This window comes from Arvicola amphibius, chromosome 11 (genome assembly GCF_903992535.2).
Source record: "Arvicola amphibius chromosome 11, mArvAmp1.2, whole genome shotgun sequence".
Lineage (NCBI taxonomy): Eukaryota > Metazoa > Chordata > Mammalia > Rodentia > Cricetidae > Arvicola > Arvicola amphibius.
Window position 1 is genome coordinate 23,353,404 of NC_052057.2, and position 17,854 is coordinate 23,371,257.

Sequence of the window (17,854 nt, forward strand, 5' to 3'; positions counted from 1 at the left end):
CATGAAGCTGGATGCTTCAGCAGCTCCACTCCCGCAGTGAAGGCCTGGAAGAATCCTGCAAAATCATGGCTTTCAGTCCACATTAGAAGGTCAGAGAAGCTGGGTCGTGATGTGGAAGAGGACAGCACAGCAACAGCAGAAGCAGCAATGGGAAAAACACACAGGTCATCATCTGGAAGCCAGACTGGCAGCCCTGCTCCTTCCTGTTTTTTTTTTTTTAATTTAAATTATTATTATTTTTTTTTTTACATTCTTCTTGTGTGTGTTCTTGTTTGTGGAGGTCAAAGGATCCACACAGTTCCCAGGAATCTGACTTAGGCTGTCAGCTCCTTTACCCATGAGCCATCTCTTTAGGCCTCTTTGGACCTCTGTGGTGGTGGTGGTGTCTCAGTTAGTACTTCCTGGAAATGCCCTCCCTCACTGTTGTGGATGTAACTAATCACTGTCTAATTGGACATAGTTCTCCCCATAGAACCGAACTCCATCTGTGGAGCTATGAAGAAGTGATCATCATTGAGGGACTCCCAACTAAGTAGCTGTGGGTGGGGGTGTCATCTTCCATGCTCGATTGACCAATGATGTGGCTGATAGGGGATCAAAAAAAAAAAAAAGCTGAATGAACTCACCGTTCCACTGAGGCCATTGGTGCCCTAGCCTGGGGTAAGCTAACTTGCTCACGTCTCCCTAGAAAGGATTTCACACAATAAAACCTTATGTGCGGCCAAGTTACAAAGCATTTGATTTTTTTGTTTGTTTTGTTTAACACATAGAATCAGTTCACCTGATTCGTTTAGAATCTGGTCAGAGGATTCTCAGCTTGTGGGAAACTGAAGCAGAAAATACAAAATAACGTCCTTTGTCAAGCATGGCAAAGTGCGCGGAGAGAAAGGAGCGTAAACGTGATGCTAAAATTCTGTTTGAATTAAGGCTCGATCAGGTGGCAGCTACTCAAAAGAGTGATTTTAACACAAAAAGCTTACCTTATCTGAGGCCCCATTTAATTATTTCAATTATTTTCCTTTTCACTCATTCTTTGAGGATTTCAATGTATTTCAGGTTATACTCAGTGCCCCCAATAGATGGGTGCTCCCCCTTCCCCCGCAACAACTTCTCTCATCTATGACAAGACAGCCTAATGACCGTAGCCACTCACTAGATTCTTAAGCTCCAGTCGGAGGAAAAGAGCGGACTGAAAAGAAGGCTCCGGGCTCCCGGAAGCACCCTCCCTCAATGTTTGCCACCAGGTCAAAAGGGACACAGAAAGTTCAAGTTCCCTCCCAAGCGACTCCGGCTCTTGTCAGAACCTGCTGCCTGGCTCTAGAGGGAGCTGGCTGAGACCGTCAGCCACCGCAGGAAACACAATAGCCACCAGGACGTCACAGCGGACTTCGCCTTCGCCAGGCAGAACATCTTGCAAATTGGCTCCTTTGGTCCCGGCTGGCTTCGGAACATCAGTCACAGCAATCAAGAAGTTCCTGGACCCAGTATGTGTCTTCATATTCAAAGGCACAGAAACTAAATGATTGCAACATATAGGAATTACTTTCATACTGAACAAAGAAATCTTGCACTTCTGCATCCAGTGTGGATTGCCGGAATCCTTCGCGAAGCTACTGTGATGACTTTGAGTCCACATGTTTCCTGGGACCCTCTGCTCTGGCTAGGACAATTCACATCCACTAACCTACTTTCTCTGGTGAACATATCAATTACAGTTCTTAGGCAGGCTGACGACCTTTGCTTAAAGTTTGAATGACCTTTGTGCTGCTTTGAGAGTCTAGGGGTGGATTTTTGTTTTTAAGCAAAAGCAGGAACAGGATGTGTGCGTATACATAAATACACATCTCCTGATATAAGTATATATCCTGAGTACGCGTGGGTGTGTGTATACATTATTTTTCAAATGAGGTTAACCAATTATGTAATTCAGTTTGCTGACTGCCTGTCACCTCTGCAGGTGCCAGGATTTTCAAGATTCAAGAACTGCCTTGATTTTCTGACCACTCTTTCTAGTTGAAGGCCCAACCCTACCCCCAGTCCTAGGACTTTCCCCTCACACGTGGCCAGGTCACCGGCCCAATGACCCAAGCTCGGAATCTCTTCTTGTGCCCCCTCCACACCCAAGCCCCAGACCTCTCTACGTTCCTTCCTTTTCCCAGTGCCAGTGGGTGCCCACGGGGAAGATCTCCCCGGGCACCTGGGACACCGCGAGTTACCCTACAGCCCCCAATCTCTCCCAGTTTTTCTTGCCAACTTGGGGAACCTCGCCATCCTGGTGGGTAGAGATGTGGCCCAGTCCGCCGCCGCCCAGGGTCAGGAGCCCCCGGGGAAGGCGCCCTGGAAAAGGAGGTGAGGAAGGGGAGCGAGCCGCGCCCTCGGGCCGACCTGGAGGGCGCCACGGCCGCAGCCCGAGGGCCCCGCGTCGCTCTCCCGAGCCAGGGTTCTCGGGAGCAGGCCGCGCAGGAGACGTTGGCGGGAGGGGTTCGTGGCTGTTGGGGGAACCGGCTTCTGGGGAACAGTCCCTTCCAGGGTGGCCACCGTGGGCAGGCCGCCGTCCGCCCTCCCAGGGGACGTCGGCCAGAGGCGCGCGAGTGGCTACGTGCGGTGCGGTGCGCCCCGCACGCCCATCTTTGCGGCTCAGGAGCCCCGGGTTGCACGGTTGGCCGTGCCCTGTAGCGTCCCCGGGGGCCGGGCATCAGCCGGCGGCGCTGCAGGTGAGCGGTCGCCAGGGCGATGAGGACCCGGGCGCACGCCCGCCGCGGTTGGCATGGAAGCGACTAGGAGGGACCCGGGCTGGTCGCTGATTGGCTGATTCAACAGACGCGGCTGGGTCGAAAGTGCTCAGTGGCGAGCGCAGCAGCCCTAGCCGCTGGTGCCGGCGCCCCTGGAATCTCTCCACTCCGGGTCCCCCTCCCTCCACGCCAGGCCCCGCCCGTCCCGCCCCGGCCTGGGTGCTCTTGCTAATCGCCTCAGAAAGAGAAGAACCTGAGAGTCAGGGCCGGCTGGGGGTCACAAGCAGGTTTGGGGGCCTTCCTCTGGGGAGAAACACCTGTTTGTCACTTGGGAAGAAGACCCACTTGTCCGCAGTCAGAGAAACTGGATTTAGTTCCAGATCAGAGAAGGTGGGAAGAAAAATCAGGGAGCCTAGGTTTAGCTGCCTTCTCCCCGCAAAAGAAGTCAATGTGGGTTGAGAATCCCGATGTGAAGTTTGGGCATACTCTCTCTCTCTCTCATTGCAACCTTCAACCTGGGGTCAGAATAAAGTCTATTAGACCAGTGTTTGGTTCTGAGGTAGTTGCTCTGATGCCTGTCACTGTTGCTGACTCGGGAACCTTAATGTTTGTTGGGAAGTAGAGAAACTGGTGGTGACTCTGGGGATTGGCGTCCTCCCAGAGTTCTCGGCATTCCTGGGTCCCCAGGTTGAGAGGGTTGACTAACTGTGTGTCTCCTCTTTCCTGGATAGCCGCAGGTTGTGGCTTGCTAGGCGATGCGTCGCCACATCACCAAGAGTGGAGTCGCTCTGCCTCCAGTGGGCCAAGATCCAGAGGCTTGTCAGATGCTCACTCGAGCTCAGCTCGGCCAGGATCCCCCACAGAGAACCGTGCTAGGGGTGTTGACTGAAAATGAACAGTACAGGAGGACCTGTGGCCAGGTAATGACCCAGGAGCATTAAGAAAGATGCCATGGAGAAGACCTGCCAGTGGCTGTATGCGTATATGAGTGTGTGTGTGTGTGTGTGTGTGTCCTCCCCCAATATCAAGGAAATAGGTCTTAGGGATTGTTTGGGTTAAGCATATGTTAAGTGACTTAAGGGCTAGTCAGAAAGGATGTGTGATTACTCTGCTATGTAGCACTGGGGAATCTCTGGGCAGGAAAGGTGTGCACTATGAGCCAATCAAGGAGAAATCAATCAAGGAGAGATTGTGCTGTTGACAGTGTCCAGCGGAGACAGCGTGTGTACCAGGATGCGCTAGTTTCCTTTATAAAAGAAAGGTTGCATTCAGAGCAGATCTTTCTACCACTACAGACAGTGGGCACCGCCACGCTACCTGTCTGCCACTGAAGACAGAAACAAATTCAAACAATTGAAGAGACTTGAACCTGCAACAGTGACGTTTTGAGACAGAAAATAAAGTCTCCCCTAAGCCTGTCATTAGATAAACCCTCACAATAATGCTTCATTTCTGTATTACAAGTCTGCGGAGCCCAATGGTTGCAGGGGTCCAGTCCAGCACATGTGTGGGTTCTAAAGGGGACATCAGAGATGGTCTTAGCCCTCTCACATGTTACAGTAGGGACACATTCAGAGCTCCCTCATCTGCTGCCCCTTCGAGTCCTTCAGTCCTCTGCTCTTGGGTAGGACTGGATCCATTGGTGGCGGGGATCCCCACATTGTCCTTTTAATGCTCTGGGTCAAGCTGAGTGAAAGGAACTTTAACAGAACTTGCTCAGCGACGTTCACTTCTTTAAACTTAACAGTCTGAGACCTGAAGTTATGAACTGGAAGTGGTGTCTACACTGAAAGTCCTTGTTTGAAATTCAAACTCAGCTCTTGTGCCGTCTGGAGTCGCTGCTTGGTGCCTCGTCTACGCTCCATCCCCCCCACACCCTCTTTAGAGACCCACCTCCTGCCTGTTTCCCCATTCTTGTTTGTTTGTTTGTTTTGATTTTCATTTGGTTTTAAAATAGTTTAATTACCGTATTACTATGTACGTACATGTGTGCATGTATGATGTGTGTCTGTAAGCTTGCATGCCCCCACATTCATGTGGAGGTCAGAGGACAAGCTTAGAAGCTCCTTCTCTCCTTCCGGGGCTTGAACTCTAGTCTTGGTAGCAAGTGTCTTTGCCCCCTGAGCCATCTTGTTGTCTCATCCCTTAATCGTCCTTGGCTCATGCTCCTTCATAATAAAGAATAAGAAGACTGTATCCTGCTTTTCCCAAAGGAATGCTGCAACCAGAACCTTCGCTCTTCATCTCCACTCCAGGGAGTGTGTGTGTGTGTGTGTGTGGGGGGGGGTAGCCCAAGCTGACTTTGACCTGTTACTTAGCTCTAAATGGCCTCAAATTCAGGATCCTCCAACATCATCCTCCCTGGAGCTACAATTACATGTTTGCTCACTTTGGGTCAGCAGCCATAATCCTCAACGCTCCCCCGTGCCATTCCCGTCCTGTTCTGTGACTGATGTGTCCCAGTTCTGGAACCGATGTGCCATACCTCATGGCCTCTTGGCTTTCAAGGTACCTATCCGACAACTCTTCTCTTTCTCCAGTTTCTCTTCTCTTCTGGATCAAACCCATGCGTGGTCATTGCCTCCCATCTCCAAACTCATTCAGCCACACAGCCAGCTCGGTACAGCTCCTGTCCCAGTCACAGCAAGGTTTCTCGGAAACTGTCTATCTCAGTGGGATGGGCGTTCCACCAAGGTGACAATGTGGAATGGCACCTTCTCTGTGGTATTCCTAGTGTCTAGAAGAGGGATGGGCCTGGCCAGGCAAACCTAGTGGTTTGTTGACGGTATGCTCTCTGTTTCTGGGTCTTCTCTTACTCATTTTGTTTCTTCCTTGGTATATTGATTGGCACCTTTTACACAAATGGCCATTCTTTCTTCTTTGAAATCATTTCTTCTTGCTTAGCTTGGGGAACAGTGCTCTTTCTAGATGTGTTATGCTACACATTGCCTCTCCTCGGTGTTTTGCTGGTGGCACACACACACACACACACACACACACACACACACACACAGTGCCTGACATTTAGGAGATGCCCAGAAAATGCCTATTGAAAAGGTAAGAGAGAGAGAGAGAGAAAGAGAGAGAGAGAGAGAGAGACAGAGAGAGAGAGAGAGAGAGAGAGAGAGAAAGAAAGAGAGAGAGAGAGAGAGAGAGAGAGAGAGAGAGAGAGAGAGAGAGAGAGAGAGAGAGAGAGAGAACAGAACTCAAACCCAGCAGTAATGTGTTGTGAGTCAGGACTGGTTGTAACTTGTCTCTTGTTTTATATTTTTCCTGGAATATTATTACAAAATGTTTTTCTTACTGAACACGAGATTAACTTGATCAATGGAAGGTAAATTCATGGAGTGACATATGAACTGGAAAGTGGTATCCAAAAATGGGTACCCAAATTAAGTATAAGCAAAATGTTCACAGTTGATGGTGTCGGCCTCTGGAGAGGTCATAGCCTCTCCTAGGCCTGCCCTAGCTTCCACACATGACTTTCCTTAGGCCACTGGTTATGAGTGTTCACTATGACAAGGCCACCCTTGTTCCTGTTGTTCTTGTTGTAAGAATAAAGAAAAGAAAGGACTTGAGAAAACTCCCCAAGAGCAATGATGTCGTTATACAGAAATATCTTTATACCATGTAAGAACATTTTGCAGCACAGGGTCCCAAAGCCATGTTGTTTTCCTGAATAACGAGGCAGGAAATGGAAGCTTTATGGGCACCTTCAAGGGAGAATTGGGTATTTAAGCAGCAGACAAGAGGTGACACTGAGTTCTTGTACAATCCCGCAACGCTCTCAATGTAAAGGGAGATTTACAGTTTTCCTCTGCATATGGCAGCTGGTTTCCTAAGTGTATTGCAGCTCCTCTTGCTTCTCATAGTCATGAATTCTCTTTACTACACACGTAAGGAAGATGACGAATTGTAAACAGAGCTTTTCCCACAGGACAAATGTAAACAAAACAAAAAGGGAAGTTTTTTGTTTTCAGGGATCTGGTGTTTGGAATTAAATGGTCAGCTTAGATATTTCTACTTAGAATTTACTCTCCCTTTCCCAAGCCACTGGTTTGAGTGACATGAGCTCATATTGCTCACAGAGGATGGTGACCAACAAGAGAAGTAACTGGTTGTTTGTTTGTTTGTTTGTTTGTTTTGAAGGAGATCACAACAGTCAGATGTTTTTCTGGATCAGAAAATGTCTTCCCTGTGGCTGGAAAGAAAGTACTCCCTGACCCTGGGGTCAACGAGCCAGCCAAGCATGGATTTGACATCTACATGGATGAGCCTGAACAGGGGGACCGTGACACCTGCCCAGGGAGAGGGGGGATAGTGTTTGAGGATGTGTACGAAGTAGACACAAGCATGCTTAAATCGGACCTCCACTTCCTGCTGGATTTCAACACAGGTAATCGTACTCCCCTAGGGCGGCTGGTGCCCTGCGCCCACAGCCCTCTGCCATGTTCCAGGAGAGCAGGAAGGGATGGCAATGTGCGCAGCTTCCTGTGTGGGCGAGGGGCTGTGATAAGCCTCTAATGAAATCACTTACACAACCACGTCACTCCCCTGCAGTTTCCCCAATGCTGGTCGACTCCAATGCCCATGCCCAGTCGGAGGAAGCGGCGGATTTTGGTTCAGACGTGATTAATGTAACAGAATATGCCGAAGAGATTCATCGCTACCTGCGAGAAGCTGAAGTGAGTTTCCCAATCTCGGGTTCGATCTCCAGACACTAAGCTCTCTCTTCATATTACAAGCTCTTGGTCATGGCCTCTAGCAAACGGCACCTATGTGAGATCTTTAAAACATAAGAAATCTAGAAAAGAAAAGAAAGAAAGAGTCTGAGCCCAAGCCCAAGGGACACCCAACCTGATGTCATAATACTTAGTCTCAAATGTATGCATGTTCTCTATATGGTTTAAAGTATCTGTGTTAAGTACGCAGGAATCACACATACAATGTTTTCCCTCTTTGCTCTATACCAGCTCTTGACATTTCTTCCTTATTGTGTGATAAAGACTTATTTGGCGGGGAGTCACAGTCCTCCTAGGCTCGGCTCCTGAGATCTCTTCACAAAATAGGATTGCTAGGGAAGTGGTGTCTTTGCTAGTGCAGCCATTTGAAGAACCACACTCTTTCCTCCACCAGGTAAGACACAGACCCAAGGCCCACTACATGAGGAAGCAGCCGGACATCACGGAGGGCATGCGCGCCATCCTGGTGGACTGGCTGGTGGAGGTTGGGGAAGAATATAAACTTCGCACAGAGACCCTGTACTTGGCTGTCAACTTCCTGGACAGGTTTCTTTCCTGCATGTCTGTTCTGAGAGGGAAGTTGCAGCTTGTCGGGACCGCGGCTATTCTCCTGGCTTCGTAAGCGCTCTCTCAGCCTGTGGATGCCACCTGTTAAAACGCTCCATTTCTCCCCCTCCATGTATTGAAGGAATGCGGTGCCTGCAATTCAGATGATCTGTACTCTCTTGATAAGAGACTAGAATCTTTGTGACTTAACAGAGGCAGTGAATCTCGCCCACACACTGACTCTTCGGTTTGAATATTTGAAATGTGTGGAAAGGGATTCACTCTCATGATTGAAACAGCCATTGACTAGGATTAAAGATTGACTAGGGTTGACTTGGCTGTTCTGCACTGTAGTTCTCTTGGCTGAATTTCAGCACAAGCAAAAATTCCATTTGGGGAGTTTCTTGGTTTCATAAGCGCTTTGGTACTGATCTGGCAAGCAGCGCTAGTAACACAGCACATTCATTTTGTTCAGTGGGTGAATGGTTTAGCTGCTTCCTGTCCCGGTCAGTGACTCCTAACAACACCTCACTGAGTGGGGAAAGAGAGCTGGGTTGTGGCTAAACGGGCTTAAGTGATCTGTTGCTGAATGGTAGTTTCTACTCTTCTGGCCTCAGATGACTTAGTCGTTAATTGTAATAAAAAAAAAAAAGCCAAAACAAAGCAAAAAACCCCAGGTTCTTGTTCTTTAAAGAAAGCAGAACAAATGCATGAAGGAAAGAATGGCAATAATGAAGTTACATTTTTATTTTTCTCTTGCCTATTCAGCATGATTTGCTAATCAATGAAGTTGAATATGATCTTCAAACAAACAAACAAACCCAAAGATATGGGATTTTTTTTTTCTGGTGTTGGATTTAATCCTAGCATTCTTTATCATAAAGTGACCCACTATGTATTCAATCAACAGAGATCCAGCTGAAGTTGCGGTCCTTTAGACTCACTGTGTTTCACAGGCCCCAACCTGCCAGGACTCTTCAGCAGTTAGTATAACATGTCCTTGTAATACTCTCTTCCTTGGGCTGATAAAAATAAGGTTCTCGGTGTGTTTAAAGCCCCAGACAGCTCTGTGGCAGTTCTGTGGAAATGGGAGTATGAAATGAAGCAGCCTGCAAGGCCGTCACTGGGTGCTCCAGACTTTCTCCCTGGTAATTCTTTACTCTCCCCAGGAAATATGAAGAGATCTACCCGCCCGATGTGGATGAGTTTGTCTACATCACGGACGACACGTACACAAAGCGACAGCTCCTGCGGATGGAGCATCTGCTACTGAAAGTTCTAGCATTTGATTTGACCGTTCCAACCACCAACCAGTTTCTCCTTCAGTACTTACGGCGGCAAGGAGTGTGCATCAGGACTGAGAACCTGGCTAAGGTACGCTGCGGGCCTTCCAGAGACATCCAGGGCTGAGGAGGCTAAAGGGCCACGTTTCTCAGTCATCTTGCATTTCTGCCTCCCAGCTTCCCATCTTTGTAGAGATGAAAAGCAATTCACTTTAAGAACATGACACCTGTTCACAAGACGTTACTGTTGACAGGACTGCAGCAGGTCACATTCACCTTGCTCTCCCAAGTACCGAAGATATTTAAGTTTGGCATCTGCTCCCTTGAGAAATGCGGCCCACAGGCAGGCAGGCAGTGTCTTTTAATTTGGGAGCCAAGTGAATGCGGCTGTTTTGTTTGAATCTTACTCTATCACTAAGTAATGAAGCTTTATGAAGTTTGCATCCGTTTTGACTTAGAGACATTCAGTTGAAATGATTAACATTCTGGTTGGGCCAATGAGCTTGCCAGTTACTTGGCATGGAATATCTGTGATAGGCATGCTATGCAAAGAGTGATAAGGATGGTCATGTGACTTTGCCAGCATTCTTCTTCCAATGTGTCTCCAGTGGCATTGCTGGAGCTTGAGAACTGTGTGAATTTGCCTGATAATTATTAGCTTTAATATGGCCATGTCTTTACCTTCTGACTAACAACTCTTTCTAATCCAGGTGCAAGGTCAACACTCCCTTATCTGATCACTATATAGCCTGACCAACTAGCATAAGAAAAGTCACTATCATATATATGCTACATGGGTGAGCTAGAGTGTTAGAATATCACCACAACTCAAACATTAATCTGACGAAGGGCAGTCAAAGTAACTACTAAACTAGGAATTGCCTGGCTTGAGTTTTGGGCTCAGCAGTAGGTTCTGGTGGAAGGTAGATAGGGCACCAATTGATGACACTGGCAATTCCAGGTTTACTGACAGTTTTAGTCAGATTTGACCTTGCTCAAATCCCTGACTCCACTGAGCCTTTCTCTCTTGTGCTTAGTATGTTGCAGAACTGAGCCTTCTCGAAGCTGACCCATTCTTGAAATACCTTCCTTCCTTGGTAGCTGCAGCGGCTTACTGCCTGGCAAACTATATTGTGAACAGGCACTTCTGGGTAATGTTCTTTCTTCCTCCCAGGGGGAATAAATTCACGCTCTTACAAAATCTGTTCAGTGTCTTTCAAGGTTCAGAATAGGCACACCTCTTATGAGGACAAGTTAGTTTCATGATAACTGGTTGTCAAGACAACAGACCACAGCTTGTTCCCGAGTATTCCAGACCAGTTGTCATGGCTTTGACTCCATGGCTTTGCTCTGTGGGAAGCAGGGAAGGCTCGGTGTCAAGGAGATGTCAAGGAAGGCCTGGAAATCTCGGTGGCCACCAATATGCACAGAGGGCTCTTGAGGTTTAGCCATTGGCCATGTCAATCAAAGTTGATCCTAGACAGTTGGGGTGCTACACACCTATAATACAAACACCTTTGAGGCGGAGGCAGGAGGATTGTGAGTTCAAGGCCAGTGTGGGCCAGATAGGGAGACCGTCTCAATAAAATAAACATTATTAGCATTTATCTTCTGTAACAAAAAGACCCTCCAAGTTCATCAAGGACTGCTATAAGCTCAGAGAACATGGCTATTAGTGGTTCTTACCTCAGAAGGTGTCACAATCAGAAACAGATTCCTACCATTTTGTTTAAGTCTCTCCGGAGTGAAAAAGAAGTATCTACTTTATATCTACAAAATAGCAAAATGTGTGTGTGTGTGTGTGTGTGTGTGTGTGTGTGTGTAAGAGAGGCAGGGAGGTGGGAGAGAGAGAGGAGAGAGGAGAGGAGAGGGCAATGGGGGAGAGAGGGAGGAAAGGAGAAAGAGAGGTGGAGGTCAGAGAACATCTTCAGGAGATCACTTCTCTGTTCCCCCAAGGGTCGTCTTCTGATTAGGAATCTCTCATATTCTAGACAAATTCCTTAAGAACCAGTCAAAGTCCCACCCAGGAAGGAACAAGAAGAGTGAGTGTTACACACTGAGGATTACAGCTGTAGACTGGAGCAAGCTTGACTGTTTTGTTCCTAGTCTAAGGTTTCTAAAGATCCTTTTAGACCCAAGTGCACACTCACCGAGGCCTCGATTCCCTTCACTTCCTAATCAGTTATGTTCAGATTTCTAACCTCTTATAAAGTTACGTGAAACACAATTTTCCTTTCGTTTCAACTAGCCAGAAACGCTTGCTGCATTTACGGGCTATTCGTTAAGTGAAATAGTGCCTTGCCTGAGTGAGCTTCACAAAGCCTGCCTCAGTATACCCCACCGACCTCAGCAAGCCATCAGGGAGAAGTACAAGACTTCAAAGTGAGTTGTGGACACTCTCCCCTCCTGGGTTTCTGGGTTGTTGTAGAGTCGGAACTGAAAACAAGTTAGGCTGGAAAACAAGATGACTTGCTAAATCAAGAAAAGGGATTTAGAGAGGACTAGGTTCACAGTCTGCCAGCATTTAGCAGTTATAGTTTTCTGGAGGCTTTCTGCTGCCTAGCCGGCAGCCTTGGCTCTGGGCTGACCGTGCCCTGCTCTCATTTCAGGTACCTGCACGTGTCCCTCATGGAACCGCCTGTAGTTCTTCCCCTGCAGTGAGCAGCAGCGCTGAAGTCACCTCCAGAACACGACGGCCACATCAGCAGCCTTGCTCTGAGTTGTTACCGGCTTCTGCAAGCTGGGCCGACAATGTCGGTTGTCGATGACATCTTGAATGTGTAAATGTTAGGTTCTCTTAGACGTTAGTAGTTCGTAATTTATATAGATATAGAAAAGCATTTTAAACAAATAAACAGCTTGCTATGGAGCCATGTGTTAGGCCTATTTACTTGTTGGCCTAGCCGACATTCACGCCCGGACTCTTAGTTGTGAGCTATACATGTGTGTGTCATGGCCGTTTCAACATTATTCCAAGCTTGTTGTATTTGCGTCGCATGCTTTATGGTTAAGTGCCTTGACAGCCAAGCCTTTCTTATCCCCTGAGGCTCTCTATAGTCGGGTGAAGGAAGGAGGGAGGGGCCAGCTGAGATGGACTGATGATGGGAACTGATTCACTGCTCTAAGTCCTAGCTTCCCTCTATAGCCCTAGTCTGTAGAGCAGCAGACATCCAAGAATCTCTTGGACTCAGGTATCTCTTGGGGGCCACACTATATACAACCCACCCACAGGCATCATGCCCTTTGGTAAAGGGCTGCCATCCTGTCTCCTCATTTGGGATTCTGGTAAGCACCAGGAGTTAGTTTCAATCACAGAAGATATACTTGGGGCAATAGAAAAAGCTAACCTCAGCACCAATGCCACTTTTGGATAATGTATCCAGCACCTCTCTATTTCCCTCGGGAGAAATCCATCCTCAACTTTGCTTGGGGGTGAGGGGGATGGATGAGAATGAAAATGAATGAATCCTGCCAGCTGGCTTCCTTCCTTTCCTCTCTTATTCCATCTGGGCTGTAGCCTCTTACTGGCTGCTGCTCACGTTCAGACACACTCGGAAGTGTGCCTTCCCGACCTCGGTCTAATCAAGTTGACAGTCAAGGGTAACTATTGCACTTACACGGATGAGATTGCTCAGTTCCCAGAGGCTGCTTTTCAGTCCTGCACAGGTGAGAGTCCAGACTGGGGAAGCAATAGCGAGACAAAGGAGCAGTCTTTCTCCCCACGACAGGAAAGAAAAAGAAAATGAATTTGATCTCAAGGCTGTGTGGCAACTGAATGAACTTTCAAAATTAGTGCCATGAACCAATGGGTTTGGGGGCACACATGAGTTTTCTGGGTTATATGCCCCTGCTCTCAGGAGAAGCCTGCCTATCTCTGGCCCAGCTCCAGGGCTCATTCCAGAAGGTTCTATAGGGGAAATATGAAAATGATATGCTTTTTAGATACTACTTAAATAGAAAGGATTAGTTTCATGGAAGTTTTGGGGGGAAATGAGAGTTCATGAGATACACTACAAATTCTATAGCTTTTTAATCCCTAGTGAAATTTCATATCCAGAAATATTGCCACAAAATGAACTAAACACATAGATATATAAAACTGTCAAAGAATAAAAAGGACATACCAGGCATTTGTGAAGGCGTTTTAGCCACTGAAGGGAGTAGTCATTCCCGAGTCGTCACCCTTTTAAGTTTTGATGGAGAAACCAGCGTGTCCTAAGGCATTTTGATATGCAGGACATAGTCTCACAAGCAGGACCTGCATCAGAGTTAAATTCTCTGTACCAAGGACACCCAGTCTCCTTACCTCGCTTTGCCATGATTGTTTTCCCCTCTCTGTGAGCAGACGCTGAGTTTCCCAGCCAGCTGACATCGCCCTTCTCTGTGGGGCAATGGGAGATGGCCATGGCAGCTGATTCTGACTTTTGCCATGTCTGCCCCCTTTTCAAGATTTGATACACGAGGTACTCCATTTCTTTCAGCTCTACCTGTTTGCACTGCTGGCCACTTCCCTGTGGTGTGTGTGTCCTGGGCTGGACCCGGCCTTAGGAACACTGAGGTCCCAGGTAGATCCGAACACAGGAGATTTTCTCGACTGGCACATTCTTGCTTTAGGATGCATTGCTTCAAGGAGAAGCATTCTTGCAGAAATAGGGCATTCGTTTTGAATCATTCTGCAAAGGATCTTTTTTTTTTTTTTTTTTTTTTATAAATACGTTTACAAAATGTGGTTTGAGTGTAGGCCCCAAAGCCACACTGCAGGATGCAGAGGTCTGAAGACAGACCCTTCCTCTCTGCTGTAAGCCGTTTGTACACAACCTATTTCTATTCCTGCACACACACCCACTGATTGCAAAGAATGGGCCCTCGGCGGCTCCGACTTCCTTTTCTTCTTTCTCTATCCTAGCCCCGAAATACTTTATTTAAAAATAGCAGGAGAGTTGTCACCTGTGTGCCTCCCACCCGGCTTGTGTGTGAGCAGCAGTTATCTGCCTCTCCTGTTATACCAGACTTTTGATTTGTTAAAAACTCTGTGTTGAGCCGGGCGGTGGTGGCGCACGCCTTTAATCCCAGCACTCGGGAGGCAGAGGCAGGCGGATCTCTGTGAGTTCGAGGCCAGCCTGGTCTACAAGAGCTAGTTCCAGGACAGGCTCTAAAGCTGCAGAGAAACCCTGTCTCGAAAAACAAAAAACAAAAAACAAAACAACAACAAAAAAAACTCTGTGTTGATCAGTTTCTTACATGGAGTGTCTTCATACAAAGGACACCATGATACTTCCTTAAAGTTGAATGGCTATTGCTGGTCACTCATATCGTTGAGTAACTTTGGTGGGAAAATTTTTAAACCATTGGCGTTAAATAATAAAATCTTATGATTTTCTATAATCGCATGAGCCTAGAGCATAGTTCTATGATTGACAAATCTATGATTTATTTGTTCTCATGAGCTTTCTTCACGCTTTTTACCCATCCAGCCCTGTCCACTATTTACAGCTTAGGAGACTGCTCTGCCTGAGGGTGTGGCAATGGAGCCTCTGTTCACCTCTCCAGGCTTTCTGGCCTGTCATTTCAAACAGACACACATTTACTCAAGGAAGTTGGTCATGGCCATGAGTGGAGAGGCCCTCGGCAAAGTGGGGCTCCTGAGAGAATGACAGGAGCCACATGTATTGGGCACTTATCAGGAGTGAAATCCAAGATGGCATGGATGATCCACATAGTTTCTTTTCTAGCATGCTTCTGCCCTCTGTGTGTTTTGTATGAAATGGCAGAATGCATGTGCACACTCTTTGGCTAAAGAGCGTCCCAGCCAATACCACCCACCGGCTTTCTGTGCCATGTGTCCTGAATGTGAGGCAGGGTGCCAGGGGACAGAGCCCATGTAACGTCCTGACTCCAGGGAGAGCATGGTGTGTGAGGTAATAGGTGTCTTAGTTATTGCTGTGAAGAGACACCATGACCAAGGCAAGTCTTATAAGGAAAACATTTAATCAGGTTTGACGTACAGCTTCAGAGGTTAGTCCATTGTCGTCATGGTGGGGAGCATGGCAGACTGCAGGCAGATGTGGCGCTGGAGATGTAGCTGCAAGCTCTACATCGGGATCTGTAGGTAGAGGAGGAAAGAGATTGGATCTGACTCGGGCTTTCAAAGCTCCAAAGCCTACCCCCAGTGACACACTTCCTCCAACAAAGCCACACCTCCTAATCCTTCTAATCCTATCAAGGAGCTCAACTTCCTGATGACTAAGCATTCAACTACATGAGCAATATGGGAGCCATTCTTATTCAGACCTCCACAGTGGGTCTCTAAGATACGTGAGTGTGTGTGTGTCAAGGTCCCACTGTCTCCCACTCCTCCGCAGTGTTAGTGGCTCTCAGTAGCTGCTCTGTAGGCAGACTGAACCTGGGAAGGACATGCGGGAGATCCCAGTCCTGTCTTTCTTTGTTCACCTCGGAAGTTATTTTTCCTAAAGATCCCTGAACATAAAAACCGGGAGCTTCAGTCCACTGGTGTGGAACACTGGCTGTCTTTGGGGAAGCTGTTTCATTAGCAATCCGCAGATCTCTGTAACTCTCTGCATTGAAGAAACCTCACACCAACATATCTGCAGCTTATGTTAGGGAGGGAGCGCTTGTCTCCACATGACCAGCGTTCTTTAGGAATTCACAGGCAGTTCTCACGGGGCATGCGAGGAAAAAGGAAAAATGGGAGCTCGCTCTCCTTCTCACTGCAGGAACTGGGAAATGGAAGTCAGCTCCAGAAAGGGAAAGGAGATCTGTTTATAACGATTACATCTTTGGCAGCGTCTTATCGTGAAGGATAAATTTGATCGGTACTTAGCAGATCTCAATTGCTCAATCCATCTTTGCTGTTTCTGGCATATCTTGATAACACTTTCAAATGATTTACTTCTAGAGATTGGTCTCTTCTGAACTGAACATTACTTTATGAATAAAAGACATGCTAATTACTTACTTCTTAGAACATATTATAAACTATAGAATGTGGTGTAATGAGAATTCTGAGCGCTGCCAGATATGTGGCTCACTCCATGGAAGCCAGTGATCCGAGATTCACCCAGTTCTGTGCAGGAAATGTTAAATTTAAAGCAAGTGGACAGGAGACTGGCTGGGGGGAGGGGGATGGTTCTGTCAGTAAAGGGCTGTGTGCAAGTATGAAGATCCAAGTCCCCATCTCTGGAATCCATGGAAATATGGATTGGTAGAATATGTCTGCAATCCTAGCCCTCCTCTATGGAGACAGGGACAGGAGATCCCCTGGGAGCTTGCAGGCCAGCTAACCTGGTGTGCACCATATGAACAAGATACCCAGTCTCAAACAAGGTAGAAGGCAAGGACCTCCACGTGTGTGCATGCGGTTTACACACACTCACACACGTGCTTATGCATGTGCACACATAAACACAAGAAGTATATAGCCAAAAGAATTCACTCCACTATATATATATATATATATATATATATATATATATATATATATATATATATGATACTCAAGGACATTTGAGCATTTGAAAAGCTAGAAGATTGGTCACAAGCTGCAGTTTTCCTAGAGAATGGCATTATCTTAGAATGATTGGGAACAACAGAAAGAGGTCACAGGGATGTAAGCCTTGGAAATAATGAGACAGAATTTCATTTCAGCCTTCGTTCTGTTCTTCCTTCTGCCCCAGGCACTGAAGGCAGGAGCTGGGGAGGTGGGAAACCTGGCATGTCTTTTGGAGATGGACAATCTGATGTGATAGCTGTGACATTTAGGACAAGAACATATCGGTGATGGTGTTAAACTTGAGCTGACTCCCCAAACCAGAGTACACAATGGAGCACTGTCCTGCTGTCTAGTCCCATCTCTGCCCTCACCCCATGCTGCCACAGCCCTAGCCTTGTGTCAAGCCGCACCTGTCAGACTCCCTGCTGCAACCTCTTCAGGCCATTTAGTTTCCCCATTCCAGCTTCTCAGATGTGAAGTTGCCGACATCCCTTTCCTGTATCCAATCCCTCTGTCTTATCACTGCGAGGTTAAAATATGAGGCACGGAAATCATCCCTGGCTGGACCTGAAAAGCCCCATGCGTAAGCAGCCCACATTCTCCATTCTGTCTCCTTACAGGGGCTTCTGGGAAGCCTTTTATAAAATGCTTCCTACTTCCTGGGGCCACTGGGTCACCTCTGAGGTGGATGATTCCTTAAAACTAGTCTTCGCCTCTTGCTCTCCTGTAAGCCTCTGAGAGCTGTCTCTCAGGCCAACTGCAGGCCAACTCACCTGTCTGTCCTCCTCAAGCACAACAGGACACTTCTCATCCCCTGTGCTTAGGGAGATACATGCTGAAAGTCCAGTGATGTTTCGTTTAGCAAATGAAAGGATTGTACTTTTAATAGACAAGTGCTGGCCCTTAATTGAACCACTTATGCAGTGATGTACCCGGGGAGTATAAAGGTTTGCCAAGTACATTTAGACAAAATGAGGTTAAAAGGAAAGCCCACAATGGAAGGCTAGGCTAGATACGACCAGCGCGCTGTACTGCACTGAC

General features: G+C 47.3%; 1 protein-coding gene across 1 annotated transcript; it reads left to right on the plus strand.

Annotated features, from left to right (window-relative positions):
- The first annotated feature begins 3,008 nt into the window (after positions 1–3,008).
- On the plus strand, positions 3,009–11,964 carry Ccna1 (cyclin A1). The gene is made up of 9 exons (XM_038348244.1): positions 3,009–3,122; positions 3,464–3,652; positions 6,882–7,128; positions 7,293–7,417; positions 7,869–8,092; positions 9,190–9,394; positions 10,341–10,454; positions 11,552–11,685; positions 11,913–11,964. Exons 2-9 carry the CDS (start codon positions 3,488–3,490, stop codon positions 11,962–11,964), a joined length of 1,266 nt encoding a protein of 421 aa, XP_038204172.1. The 5' UTR covers positions 3,009–3,122; positions 3,464–3,487.
- Positions 11,965–17,854: the final 5,890 nt, after the last annotated feature.